Source organism: Eschrichtius robustus, chromosome 7, assembly GCF_028021215.1.
Source record: "Eschrichtius robustus isolate mEscRob2 chromosome 7, mEscRob2.pri, whole genome shotgun sequence".
NCBI classification, from domain to species: Eukaryota; Metazoa; Chordata; class Mammalia; order Artiodactyla; family Eschrichtiidae; genus Eschrichtius; species Eschrichtius robustus.
The window spans coordinates 113,115,248-113,129,726 of NC_090830.1; the positions used below are offsets into that span (position 1 = coordinate 113,115,248).

At 43.4% G+C, this 14,479-nt stretch overlaps 1 protein-coding gene across 3 annotated transcripts in view; it reads left to right on the top strand.

Moving 5' to 3' along the window:
• Positions 1 to 14,479, top strand: part of WBP1L (WW domain binding protein 1 like) — a 58,701-nt gene continuing 44,222 nt past the window's right edge. The window contains exons 1-2 of one of the 3 annotated variants that reach the window (XM_068548477.1): positions 1 to 183; positions 12,551 to 12,612. In XM_068548477.1, the coding sequence (XP_068404578.1) occupies positions 12,598 to 12,612 (15 nt within the window). In that variant the 5' untranslated portion in view covers positions 1 to 183; positions 12,551 to 12,597. Of the gene's footprint in view, positions 184 to 7,096; positions 7,150 to 12,550; positions 12,613 to 14,479 lie in introns of those variants that run through there. The other 2 variants (XM_068548478.1, XM_068548475.1) reach the window with 2 other exon arrangements.

Below are 14,479 nucleotides of genomic sequence, written 5' to 3' on the forward strand. Positions count from 1 at the left end.
AGGAAAAGAAGGGAAGAAGGAAGAAGAGGGAAGAGGAGGAGAGGGAGGAGGGAGGTGGCGGCGCCGTGGCGGAGGAGCAGGAGCAGGAGGGGGATGGAGAGGAGAAGGCTCCTGGGTGGCATGGCGCTCCTGCTCCTCCAGGCGCTGCCCAGCCCCCTGTCAGCCAGGGCTGAACCCCCGCAGGTAAGGGGGAGGGGGTGTCCGGGCCAGGCTGGGGCCTGGGGGGCGTCGAGGCCTGGCTGGAGGGGGCTGAAGGAATGTTGTTGCCAAGAGTTGAGGGGTCCCGAGAGGGGTACCCATACCTGGAGCGGACAGGATCTAAGGGGGCGTCGGTGTTTAGCTGAGGGACACCTGTGACGGTTTTGGTATCACGAAGGTGGCAGAGGCATGGTGCCAAGCGAGTGAGGGGCCTTTGAGATGGCAGTTAGGTCAGGTGGGCTGGGATGACTGTGACTGGATAGTGGCGCAAGCGGGGTCATGTGGGGCGCATTCGTGTCCTCCAGTGGAGCAGGTCTCCAAGGCAGCGATGCCGCGTGTATGTCTGTGCGGGTAGGGGTACGTGGGTTATTGAGCGGGCCTGAGAGGGAGGAGGGGCTGGCTGAGAGGATATCTATTTCAAGCTGGACCTGGAAAAGTTCTAGGGGCCACTTGGCCCCATTTTTACTGGTGTTGGAGGCAGGACTCTTGGAAGGCAAGTGAGATGAAGTAGACTGGGACCTCTCAGCAGAAGGGCACACTTGAGCTGTAACAAGCTCTTACTTTCAGGCTGGCTGGCCTGGGGAGCCGGTCACTGATGCTGATCTGGGCCAGCTCCGGGTTTTGAGCAAAGGGTGGTGCTGATGCCAATACGGGCAACAAATGGAGCGCCCCAGCTTTTCTTGCTAAGTGGCTTGTGCTGATTTTAGCTCCGGCTGGCATTTCGAAACCCAAATGGGAGCGTTACTCCTGGCGCCAGGTTGGGTGGGGTGCAGTAGGGGTAATCACCCCTCCTTCCCTTCCTTGCATATGGCAAGGCTTTACTGTTCTATTTTCTTCAGTTTCTGTTCCCTTCTGTGTCTTTTCAGAAGGGCATATACAGACACACACAGAGCAAGATGGCAGACTCTATACAGCTTAGCATTTGAACTTTGTGTTGTGGTCAAGAGTATACGCAGAATGCCAGCAAAAAGCCTTATCTTTTTTCCTAGGAATTTATGAGCATCATGTTATGCCCATTAGTATCCTCTATTTAAAACATTAATTAATTTTTTAAATGAGATGAACTTTATATAACATAAACTGTTTAAAACCATTTAACCATTTTAAAGTGAACAATTCAGTGGTGTTTAGTGCATTCTCAATATTGAGCAACCACCGCCTCTATCTAGTTCCAAAACATTTTATCACCTGGGGAGAAAACCCTGTACGAGCAGTTCCTCCCTGTTCCCCCTTCCCCCAGCCCTTGGCAACCACCAGTCTGCTTTACATGTCTATGGATTTATCTATGCAGGATATTTCATATAAATGGAATCTTACAATACCTTTTATATGTGGCTTTTTTTTTTTGACCTTTTGTATCTGGCGTCTTTCCCTTAGCATAATGTTTTCAAGGTTTATCTATGTTGTAGCATGTAATTCATTCCTTTTTATGGCTGAATAATACTCCGTTGTGTTCCATAATTTGTTTATTCATTTATCTGTGGACGTATCATCTGTTTTTCCCAAAGAATATATTTATGTATATTAGAAATAACATGTGAAAGGAATAGAGCTCATTTTCTGTCCCAGTACATTCCTTTTTCTAGGGCTGGGGCTCTTCTGTTTTAGGCTTTGTTGGGGTTCTTTGTTTTCTCAGTTAAAATCATAAACTGGCAAGAGAAATAAATTTTCTTTATTAGAAAAGTTACAAAGCTAAGAAATACAGATGCTGAGAGAACAAAATATAGAACAAACTGTTGCTTTTCCTTTGCACCTGCTCCTTTCTGTAAGTATCTTTAAAGGCTGTTTCCAATAACCAATAATTAACATTGCTAGGGGGTTGATTTAGGAACGGTGCAGGCTTTGGAGCCTTTTGAGGTGGGTGCCCTGGGCCTGTGGACTACATCTCCCCATTGGAGAGCAGTGGTTGGCATCTGGTGGGAACCAGATCCATTTCTTTTAGCAGGAAGAAGTATGGAAAGTGGAGTTTCCTTCCCAGGTCATGGAAGCCCGGGATGTGGAGAGAAGGTTTGGGAGGGGATCTTCAGTGTCATGCCCTAATTGCAGCTTGTGGATCACAGACCGTTTTGTTATCATTTCTCTGGCACTTCCGATACTTACTTGGGGGACAGGGTGGCTTTTGTACTTTGTTCCATTTGAATGGATGCTAGCACTGGCCAGCAGCTATTATGTGCTTACAGTTCCTGCAGAGAAGGGAAAGTTTTTGAAATGAGTAGGCTCTCTCCTTCTGACCCCCTTCCCCCTAACACTCCTAACCCCATCTCATAGCCTGTCTCTTTCTCTCGCCGAGTTCTCAATATCTATAGTGAGAATTGTGTTTTGAATTTTAACCTTTGGAATGGAAGTTACTCTATAATTATTAACTCTGAATCCACCACAATTTAGTCAATTTAGTTTTTGTTTTGTTTTGGTTTTTGTTGATTTTTGGCTTGCAGAAATCAGTGAAGAAAAAAAATTTAGAGACCATTTTGGCTTAGGATGTATTTCAGGTACTCACTGTCCGTATTTCAACAAGTGGCTTCTAGCTAGCTCCGAACTGAGGAGGAGACTCTGTACTCCTTCTGTATTGAAAATTGTATGGGTACCTCACTGCATTTTTTTCCCTTGAAATGTCTCTATCAAGTACAGTCTTTTTTTTTTAAATTAAAGTATAGTTAATTTACAATGTGTTAATTTGTGGTGTACAGCAGAGTGATTCAGTTTTATATATATGTGTATATGTTTGTATATACATATACTCTTTTTCATAATACAATCTGTTTTTTACACATGCATTTAATATCAAATATATGATATTAGGCAGCTTGCTTTCCCTGGTTCCAGCTCTGCACTGGAACAGTCATTTCTTGCCATCCTGGCCCAAATAAGTTCATCAGTTTAACTCCATTCTGTGATTAGGAACTTAGACTTAATTCTCCTATAGGTTATTGCAACTCAGATGTGATTCCTTGAATCCATAAAGAATAAAAAAGCAATAGAGTCTCCAAACAGTAAGACCTTGGCATTTGTCTCTTCCAATTAATTTATGATGGAGATATGCGGAGTTTCTTTCTTTCTCTTGTTGGTTAGATTCAACCAGAAAAATCTGACTGTAGTATTAAAGTAAAGTTTTAGGAGAAATGTCTTTTTCAATAAAGTGATCCAGCCGATGGGCTGGGCGCAAATCTGTAGAGATGCAGTCCTTGCCCTTCCTCTGCCATGCTTAAAACTTTGAGTTGGAAGGGGGCCCTGGTTCATGATATTTTTTTCTTCCCCCCACACCCTCCAATAGTATACCCCTTCCGCCCCACCTTTACTCACCTCCATTGCCCCAGTTTTCAGTCCAGAAGCCCTGCTCCACTCTTCTTTCCTAAATATGGCATTTCAGTGCAACCACCCTCATTCCTTGTAGAATAGTGGGATATGAGACTTTCAGGTTCTTACCCTCTTTCTTTCACTTTCTTAGCCTGTTTTATACACCAAAGTGAGCAATTTTCTCAAGTTAACACCATGAGTTGCTGTAAATCCTTTGAGTAGAATCCAACAAACATTTACCAAAATGTTCATTCTTTGCAACAGGCCACTATTATTTCTAGGCACTGGGAACCCTCAAACAAGTAGCAGAATCCCTGTCCTCAAGGAGCTAATAATCCTGTGGGAAAGACAGATAATATACACTGATATGTAATCTGGAGGGATCAACGCTGTAATGGAAGTGCAAGCAAAGGACGGTGGGAACAACGGCTAGGGCTGGGGGAAGGTGGGGATTTAGGGAAGGTTTCATAGAGGGAGAGGCATTTGGACAGGGCTTTCAAGGTTGATAAGGATAAGTAGGATGTCTGTGGACCAGGAAGGGGGAAAGTTTATTCCGACATGAAAGAGTGAAAATGGAGCTTTTGGAAGTGGCACATAGTCTGTGGTGGAAGCTTTGCCTGTGGGTGTGCAGAGGACTGTGAGAATAGCTTGAGACTTGAAAGGTGAGCTGCAATTAGACGATAAGGAGGGCTTTTATCCATTTGTCGAAATTCTGCTGACAGTAGAACTTTCTGTGATGTTGGAAATCATCTATATCTATGCTGTCCATTTTGTAGCCACATGTGGCTATTGAGTCCTTGAAATGTGGCTAGGATAACTAAGGAACTGAATTTTTAATTAATTAATTAATTTTTGGCTGCGTCAGGCCTTATTGCAACATGCAGGATCTTTTGTTGCAGCACTGGGCTCTTCCTTGCTGCACGTGGGCTTCTCTCTAATTGTGGTGCGTGGGCTCAGTAGTAGCCCCTTGGCATGTGGGATCTTAGTTCCCCGACCAGAGATTGAACCCACGTCTCCTGCATTGGAAGGCGGATTCTTAACCACTGAACCACCAGGGAAGTCCCGGAACTGAATTTTTAATGGCATTTAATTTTTTGTATCAACTTTATTGAGTTATAATTCACATGCCAAAAGATTCATCCTCTTAAAGTGTACAGAAAATGTTTTTTTAGTGAGTCAGAGGGTTGTGTGACCATCACCACTATCTAATTTTAGAACATTTTCATCACCCCACAAAGAAACCCCATAGCCATTAGCAGCCCTTCCCCATTACACCCCCTCCTCCCCCAGCCCCTACAATCGCTAATCTACTTTCTGTCTCTTTGGATTTGCCCATTCTGGACATTCTGTATAAATGGAATCATACACCATGTGGTCCTTTGTAACTGGCTTCTTTCACTTAGCATAATGTTTTCAAGATTCTTCCATGTTGATGTATTTGTGTATCATCGCGTGTATCAGTATTTCCTTCCTTTTTATGGCCGATTAATATTCAGTTGCATGAATGTACCACATTTTATTTATCCATTCATCAGTTGATGGACATTTGAGCTGTGTTCCCTTTTGGGCTATTGTGAATAATGCTGCTATGGACATGTGTGTACAAGTTTTTGTGTAGACATGTATGTTTTCATTTCTCTTGGATATATACCTAATAGTGGAATTGCTGGGTCATATGATAACTCTATGTGTAACCTTTTGAGGAACTGCCAGACTGTTTTCCAAAGTGGTATGATACTCAGTTTTTCATTTAGAGTAAATAGCTACATGTGACTACTGACTACCTGTTAGACAATGCAGATCTAACAGTTTTCCAGTGTGGAGGTGGAATATAGTTTAATGTAGTGGTGAGGTCATGGGCTCTGGGGGCAGATTACCTGAGTTCCAAACTTGATTCTTCCGCTTACTATCCTTGAGCAAGTTACTTTAACCTCTTTGTGCCTCAGTTTCCTCATCTATAAAATGGGAATAATAATAGCACGTACTTTAGGGACTTCCCTGGTGGCACAGTGGTTAAGAATCCACCTGCCAATGCAGTGGACACGGGTTCGAGCCCTGGTCTGGGAAGATGCCACATGCCACGGAGCAACTGAGCCCGTGAGCCACAACTACTGAGCCTGTGCTCTAGAGCCCATGAGCCACAACTACAGAGCCCACATGCCGCAAATACTGAAGCCTGCACACCTAGAACCCGTGCTCTGCAGCAAGAGAAGCCACCGCCAAGAGAAGCCCGATGCACTGCAACAAAGAGTAGCCCCCTCTCGCCACAACTAGAGAAAGCCTGAATGCAGCAATGAAGATCCAATGCAGCCTAAATAAATAAATAAATAAATAAATAAAAGTAGCACATACTTTATAGGTTTGTTGGGACCTGAAAAGACATATATGTAAAGCTTTTGGAATATACTTCGTGGTTATTAAATATAATAATACTTATCACTGCTATTCTTATTGGTGGTCCTCAAGAGTGCATTGTGGTTGGTACGTTAGTGTCAACTCTCAAACTAGGTTCAGAAACTGAGATTTGGGGAGTTTGGAAGTGACTTCCTTGATTCTGTTCTATATCTGAGTTTAGGTTTGTCCCTGTGATCTTTTACCTATGTAGGTAACTCTTCATGGTGAACCTATGTAGAATAGTGGTTCTCAATTGGAGACAATTTTGCCCCTGCCTGAGGACATTTGTCAGTGTCTGGAAACATTTTTGTCGTAACTCAGGAGCACTACTGGCATCTGTTGTCTGAAGGCCAGGGGTGCTGCTAAATGTCCTTAGGGTAGTCCCCCACAGCAAAGAATTGTCCTCCGCAAAATGTCAGTAGCGCCAAGGTGGAGAAACCCTTGTGTGGTACCTGCTATCCCCTTACCAGCTCCTGCCCAGTATCGTGGGATTTGAGGTCAGCCTTCCTATGAAAAGATGTGTGTGAAATAACCTCTGACGACAAATTTCAGGTGGGACAGTTTAAAGCTTTAGTGTCCTGAATCCTGATGTCTCTCAGATTTGTTGACATGTGTTACCAGTCAGCTCATCATCGTCAGCCAACATCAACTATTTTGACAAAAGCACATTTTTTTAGTCTGTGGTTCAGTAAGCAGGTGAACCTCCTTAAGTCACCCCATCTTAAACTTTCTTTCCTCTCACTTTGGTCTGCCTTTGTGGTTTCACTTTAAGAACGTTTGTTTTCGTCCCAGTGAAAGCCTGATGGCCAGTCACTTTCATTTCTGTGCCCTCCATGGTCCCACCACCAATCTGAACTGAGTCATGTTCTTAGAATTTTTTCCTTTCCTCATTCCAGATCTTGGCTCTCCTCTCATTTTCGGCCTCACGAGTGTTAGTTTGTTCTTACACACGCTCAGCCTGCAGAAACCGTTAGATGTTCTCAGGTCGCCACGAGGGAAGCTGACGGTCCTGGATCTTACCAGAGCTGTGTCTGGAGGAGAGCCCTCTCCTCCAGGTCCCAGGATGCCCCTCATCTGTGGGTGCTGGGCACAAGCTGGCTACTCTGTGGGTGCTGTGGGTAACTTAGATGGCTTTGGATTCAGAATTCCGACAGCCTTTTGAATGCCTGGCCATCCGTACACCTGAGGGCCTCTTTCTTTCTTGCCTTAAGTTGCTGGACTGACGTTTGAGGGACCATCAGGACCAGGTGGAGCAATGACCAGGTGGGTTCATTCCTTGCCTTACCACCCCAACTGTGGGCCCTGCTGGGGCCACCGATCCCACTATAACCGCACAGACAGAGCAGCCACTGGGTGGCAGGGAACGGTGACAGCGGGTCTTGGTGACCTGTCCACTCAGCCGCATACAACAGTCAGGCTGAGGTCTGCCAGTGGGCACCTCCCTTTTGGCCCATCCTTTGACGTTCCACTAGGTGGAGCAAAGTCTGGCCAAAAACCCACATGCAAATGTGGAAACCACAAACAAAGAAATACAAATAAATCCAGAACATTGCAACATGGGAGGTAAGGAGAAGGGAAACAAGTCTCATCCTATTGAATTCTGCCGCTTGTTGATACAATTCTGGGCTTTCCCAGTGTGGGAATTAAAGTAGGTCATCCCCTCAGACTTGTGAGTCTTGCCTGGTTGGGGTTTTTGGGGTTTTGGGGATACTTTCGCTTACTCAGCTACATTCCCATAGCTGGATTTATTTACTTTTGGTTTTCATCTTTCCATACTTTCTTCTGTGGGAAAGCAGATGAGCTGTATATCTTCTGTTCCTGGTGCCGTCATCACCCTCATAGAGCCATGGCTCGGTTTTGATTCACGATCTTAGGTGTTTTAAAGAATTTAAACTTGTTTTGGAAGAGATGAGAGTGAATGTAAGACGTTACAAGAATATTTGTGGTTTGGAAGGGTGGATCCTAGAGTGAAGTTATCAAAACGTTTCTGTTTTGATTTTTAAATATGGAGCAAGACAGATCTTACATTGTAACACTGTTTTGTTACACATTATTGCAGATCAGAGACACACGCGGTGCATGGAGAAAATAATCACATTTTTCAAAATTGTACATACTGCTTTTTGTTTGCCGTTTAAAAATTAATCTTCCTCATCTAAAATTCCACCTGGCAGTTTCACTCCAATCGTATCAAAACCCAACCAAACACAGACACAATGAAAAACACCATAGCTTAGTTTATTGATCAGATTTACACTTTTGTGGTTTATTTGGGAGAGAAAGTTAATATTTGGCTTTCTACACTGGGATGTTGGAGCACGGTAGCTCTTTGGGACTTGAATATAGAGTCGAACAGTGTGAGAAGTTCATCCTGTGTACTTCTTTCTTTTTTTCTTGAGTCCCTTGTCTTTAAATATGCAAATCCCCTTGCTGCTGTTGCTGTGGGTGGGAGCTGGGAGCGGAAAACCTGCACCGGCCTGATTTCGCATAAGGACCAATCTGGCTGTCTCTCCAATCCCTTTCTTAGACCCGATTGCTGCTTTTCTTTGGGCTTTGAGGTACCTTTTACCTTTTCACATCAGTTTTTAATTACACAAAAATAACACACGCTCATAACAGTGGTAAATAATAGAGAAATACAAAAATACTTAGAGGAAAAAGTGAAAGTTTGTGGTTTGTGTATTTTTGGTTTTTCTGCTTATGCTGCAAATTTATAGATGTAGTAATATAACTCCTATGTATAAACTTACATCCACACACATAAAATACATAAAGTTGTTGGTATGGGTAAGGTTCTTAATTTTCTTCTATTTGTTTTTAAAGCAAAAATGGGATAAGTTTAACAACATGCACCTTTTTTTAAAACCTTAATATATTGTAGACTTCTTTTCATATTGCATATATGCCTCTGATTTTTTTTTAATGCCTGTAATTGCTTTAGACCATGATTTATTTGACTACTCCTCCATAAATGAACATACATTGTGTCCAAGGTATTGCCATTTCAAGCTGTGCTGCAGTGAACATTGTTGCACTTATTTCTTTCTGCCGTTTGCTAGATTCCTAGAAGTGGAACTGGGGACTTTGGGATTATAGGGTATGTACATTTGGAATTTGGGGCCAATAGTGCCAAGTTGCTCCCCCAAACGACTTTATCAGTTCACATTCCCATCAGTAGGGTATGCAAGGGCTCACTTCCCCACACACATGTGAACATCATTTCTTCACCTGCACCCTCTGCTTATCCTTGAAGATGTGCCTTCTGACTCTTAACACGGGCACCTGGGGAACATTTCAGTTTACTTTCTCAAAAGCCTATAGTTCTCTAATTGGCTTAGCTTCCAGTCTCCCTGTCTGCAAACTGGTTGCTCCCTTTGCTGTGGAGTAGGATTCACACAAGAGCAGTGAGCCTCTAGCCAGAGGAGGGTAGAAATGCCTGCCCATGTGCTGAAGGAAGTGGTTTGTGGTCCCCTGGAAGATGTCAAGCAGGTGGCCTGGAGCTGTTGGCCAATTGCTGTGTGGTACACAAGTCTAATTTCATGCCCGAACTACCACCCCTCCGTGGTGGTCATCCCAGAAGAGACGCCTGGAAGTGGCATTGCTGAGAGTGCAGACTCTGGAGCCAGACTGCCTCCATATAACCTTGGACGAGTTAGTTAACTCAGTATCCTCATCTGTAAAATGGGTTAATAGCACCTAGCCTGTAGGGTTATTGTGAGGGTTAACTGAGTTAATACTTGTAAAGCACTTAGAGCAGTGCCTGCCACATAGTAATTGGCAAATGTTAGCCCTTGTTGTTGTTGTTGTTATTAATTATTTTAGCTCTGGGGAACTTTAAGGCTTCCCTATTCCCTTACTGATCCAAGGTTTGTTTTCAGTGGAGGAATTTAAGAATATATTTTGGTTCACTCCTTGTCCAAAATGCACGTGAATCACTTTCCATATCATCAGCCTTGGTGATCAGATGAGGTGTTTTTTCAACAACTATTTTCTAATAATAAGGTGTGAAATCATTTATTCTTAGAGCAGGTAAGTTAGGATATATGCTATTATTCTGATACACGCACCACTGCAGCCTCTTGAGTGAGGAAAAGAGTTGGGGGTTGTGGTTCGTCGTTCATTCTGACCACAGTGCTGCCACACGCAGATCTGTCTGCTCTCAGCACACAGTGTACTGTACCGAGCTGAGGGACTCGCTGGGGCTTCTTGACACCTGTCCCCAACCTCCATTTGGTACTTCCTGTTCTGAGGTGAGGATGGTTTCTGAGGCTTTTTTTTTTCTTTTTTGTAATACAGCTTTATTGAGATATAATTCACATACCATAAAATTCACTCTTTTAGAGTATACAATTTAGTGGGTTCTAGTATATTCACAAGTTTGGACCACCTCACCGCTAGCTAATTTCAGAACGTTTTCATCACCCCCCAAAGAAATTCTGTATCAGCAGTCATTCCCCTTCTCCCTGCCCCATCCCCCAAGTCCCTGGCAACCAATAATCTGCTCTCTGTCTCTATTTGCCCATTATGGATGTTTCATGTAAATGGAATCATATACCATGTGCTATTTTGTGAGTGCCTTCTTTCACTTAGCATAGTGTTTTCAGGGTTCATCCATGTTGTAACATATATCACTATGTCATTCCTTTTTATGGCTGATTAATATTCCTTTGTATGGTTGTAACACATATAGTCCTCAATTGATGGATATTTGGGCTTTTTCCACTTTGGGGTTATTATGAATAATGCTGCTTTGAACATGAGTATACAGTTTTTGAGTGGACATATGTTTTCATTCTCATGGGTATACACTTAGAAGTAGAATTGCTGGGTCATATCGTCACTCTATGTTTAACTTTTGAGGAACTGCCAGACTGTTTTCCATAGTGGCTGCACCATTATATATCCCTGCTAGGAATGTATGAGGGTTTCAGTTTCTCCACATCCTCGTCAATACTGTCTTTTTTTAAAATCATAACCATCCTAGTGGGTGTGAAGTAGTATCCCACTGTGGTTTTGATTTGTATTTCCCTAATAACTAGTAATGTTGAACATCTTTTTGTGTTCTTTTTTTGTTTGTTTTTTGGTTTTTTTTTTTTTTTGGTTTGTTTGTTTGGTTTTTGGATTTTTTTGGCCATGCCATGCAGCATGTAGGATCTTAGTTCCCCGAACAGGGATTGAACCCCTGCCCCCTGCATTGGAAGCTCGGAGTCTTAACCACTGGGCTGCCAGGGAAGTCCCCTTTTTGCATTCTTATTGGCCATTTGTATATATTCTTGGGAGAAATGCCTATTCAATCCTTTGTTTGTTTTAAAGGCCCTTATCTGACTGACAGGACAGTGGTCTTCCCATGGAATCTCAGTGAGTGACTGTCCAAGGGGAGGTTTTCCTTTAAACTAGACTTTGTCAGGGCTCTGGCACTCTAGACCTAGCCATGCTAACATCTCTTCTCATGACCCTGGACCAATTACTTTACCTCTCTGAGCCTTCATTACTTCTATCAGCATCTCCCAGAGACGGCTCCGAGGCAGCCATTTCTGCTGTAAGAGGAAGAGGCCCTCGTGGTCACAGAAGTCTACCATTTCTCATGGAGATTCATGATGCATGTGCTTTACAGTTAAGCCTCTGAAGAGTCTCACAGTTAAGAAGCGTATATGAATCCCTTATTAGATAAATGATTTGCAAATATTTCCTCCCAATCTTTTTTTTTTCACTTTCTTGATGGTGTCCTTTGAAGTACAGCTGTTTTTAATTTTGATGAATTCCAGTTTTTCTGTGTTTTTCTTTTGTTGCTTGAGCTTTTGGTGTTCCCTATTTGTTTTAAGGGCTCTGTAAAGCTTAATATTATATAGGGTCAAAAATGGACATTATTCAGAATAGAATCCTTTAATTTTTTTTTTTATTATGGAGCATTTTAAACATTTACAAAAAAAAAGAGAATGGTATAATGAACCAGCATGTACCCATCTCCCAACTTCAGCAATGTAGTATCTTGGCCAGTCTTATTTTATCTATACTGTATCCACTTTCACTTCCATTTATCCCCAGTGAAATTATTTTGAAGCAAATTTCAGACTTCATATCATCTCAACCATAAATAGTTCTGTTTGAATCTCTAAAAGATAAAAGGACTATGTTCCCGAACATAACCACCCTCCCATATCACACCCTAAAAAACTGACAATAATTCCTTAATGTTACAGGAGAGGATCTTGTGTGTGAGAATTTAATTTGGATCTAGGGGTAAAAATACTATTAGAAAATTCAGCTAATTATGATAGTTCTTCAGTTTTCGTGAATAATTAACCCTGTGTCACACTACTTTAAAAAAGTTACTCCCCAGTGACACGCTTCAATCCTATGAGTATCAAAAGTGCTCTTCCAACCCCAGCTTTTTCTTTTTTAGTTGAACAGGTCTAGTGGTGAAGTTTTAATCATGGCAGCCCGCTCCCCCCTTTTTCCCTCTCAAAACTTTTTTTTTTTGGACACATATCCATTTCCAACCTCTGCCCAGTATATAAAGTGAAAGATTAACTTATGACTTTTGCCCTCAATTTCTAGTGTAGGGAGAATTTTTGGAAAAATCCTGTTCTTATCTGAGATTGCACAAATGTTCAGAGAAACCTGGGAAAATGAGGAGACCCTGTTTGCGTATCTTCTCTTTCAGCTCTCCAGGGCCTAGGCTGGGTGTCCCCATCCCGTGTCTGGCTGACCATGCCCGCCCTCAAGGTACAGTATTAGCGGCGGGGGGGGGGGGGGGTGTGCGGTGGGGGGGTGCGGGGGTGTGTGTCTCACGGCTAATGAGCAACGCTGCTGAGGGAGAGATGGAACATAGAATTTGGAGGCTGAAAGACACCGTAGAGATAATGATGCTATGAACAGATGTTCAGTAAGAGAGGCTGTGCTGTTTGAAATGTAGGAGATTTAGGGTTGAACAGGCTTCTTAACTGTGGGACCCTTCAGAGGCTTAACTGTAAAGCACATGCATCGTGAATCTCCAAAAGGGTCGGTAAACTTTAACCATGTGAGCCTCTTATCGCAGAAATGGCTGCCTCGGAGCGGTCTCTGGGTGATGCTGATAAAAGTAATGAAGGCTCAGAGAGGTGAAGTAATTGGCCCAGGGTCATGAGAATAGGTGGTAGCATGGTAGAGTGCCAGAGCCCTGACAGAGTCTATCTTAGAGGAAAATCTGCCCCTAGGCAGTCAATCACTGGGGTTCCATGGGAAGACCTCTGCCTCTTCAGTCAGAAACCCTAGGTCTAGTCCTAGGTCAACTCACATTTCCAGACCAGTGTACTGCCCGGCAAGTGGGGATGGTAACTGCCTGGCCCTATCACCAGCTGATATAAGGAACAATGAAAAGGGATGTGAAAGTAGTTTATAAACCTTGAGATCTCTGCAAGGATGATGCTTTATTGTGTCTCTCATTGGTTAGTGCCACCTTTTCTATAACACTGGGAATTCCCTGGTGGTCCAGTGGTTAGGACCCTGTGCTCCTACTTTCGAGGGCCTGGGTTCAATCCCTGGTCGGGGAACTAAGATCCCACAAGCTGCACGGTGCGGCCGAAAAAAAAGAAAAATGTAATTCTCAATAATACTGAGCACATCTTGCCAAGAACGTGCATCTTGAGAAAAGTGAAGGACTTTGGAACGTTGGATCTAAAATATAAGATACTGGCACCTGCTACTTCTTTTCAGGGAGGGACAGTGACTTGTGCTGACTTCTTGCTGTGATGGGGGATGCTTTCTCAAAGGCCCTTCCGGCGTTTTCCCCCTAAGCTTTCTGCTTATAGAGCAGGGTCTTCCTGCCCACTTCTGCTTTGCTGTAGTGCTTTCTTCACGACTTGGACCCCGGGTCAAGGTGTTTTTGAAGTCGGTTTACTTACTGCTGTCATCCTGTGTTGCCTCACTCTGCGGCCTGGGAATCCAGGGTGCAGGTGTGGCCCGTGGTTGGGTGTAATGTGATGAAAGGTCCGGCGTCCCTGCATCTGGTGTGATTCCCTCTACAGTTTCACCACCTTCAGTCATCATTTTACTTGGGGTGTGGATGTGCATGTTCCAGAAGTTTCCCCACTCCCTACAGCTTATGGGAGGGATAAGTTGTCATAAAGTTTTCCGCTGGTATTTTTGACCATGAAATCTTTGACCTGGAGTAGATTTGGTTACTGAACAGCCTAAGGAAGGAGGAGGTAATATTTGATATACATAAGATCCAGGAACTGAGGGAAGGCCTAGTGCCAGGAGCTGTGTTTCCAACTAGGCCTTATTAAGTTTCACAATCCTTTAAGCAAAAAAGGCGACTTCCAGGTGTTGCTAATGGAGTTTCTGGTGAACGGGAGGCAAAACCAGAAGCCGCTTCATCCCATTCTCCATAAAGGAAAAACTGTCACGGGGGCGTTAGATCACGTCCCAGCTCTGCCTTGAGGAAGGCAGTTTTGCTTTTGAGATGGCTTAAGTGCTTTAAATTCCTCAGCTGAGAAGTTAGATAGCGAGAGGGTTTCGCAATCCCTTCATCAAGCCTCGTGAGCTCAGAGTACCATCCAGGTGCACTCCTTATCTCTTAGCTGTTTTACAGGTTTCTGTGACCAGAAGAAGG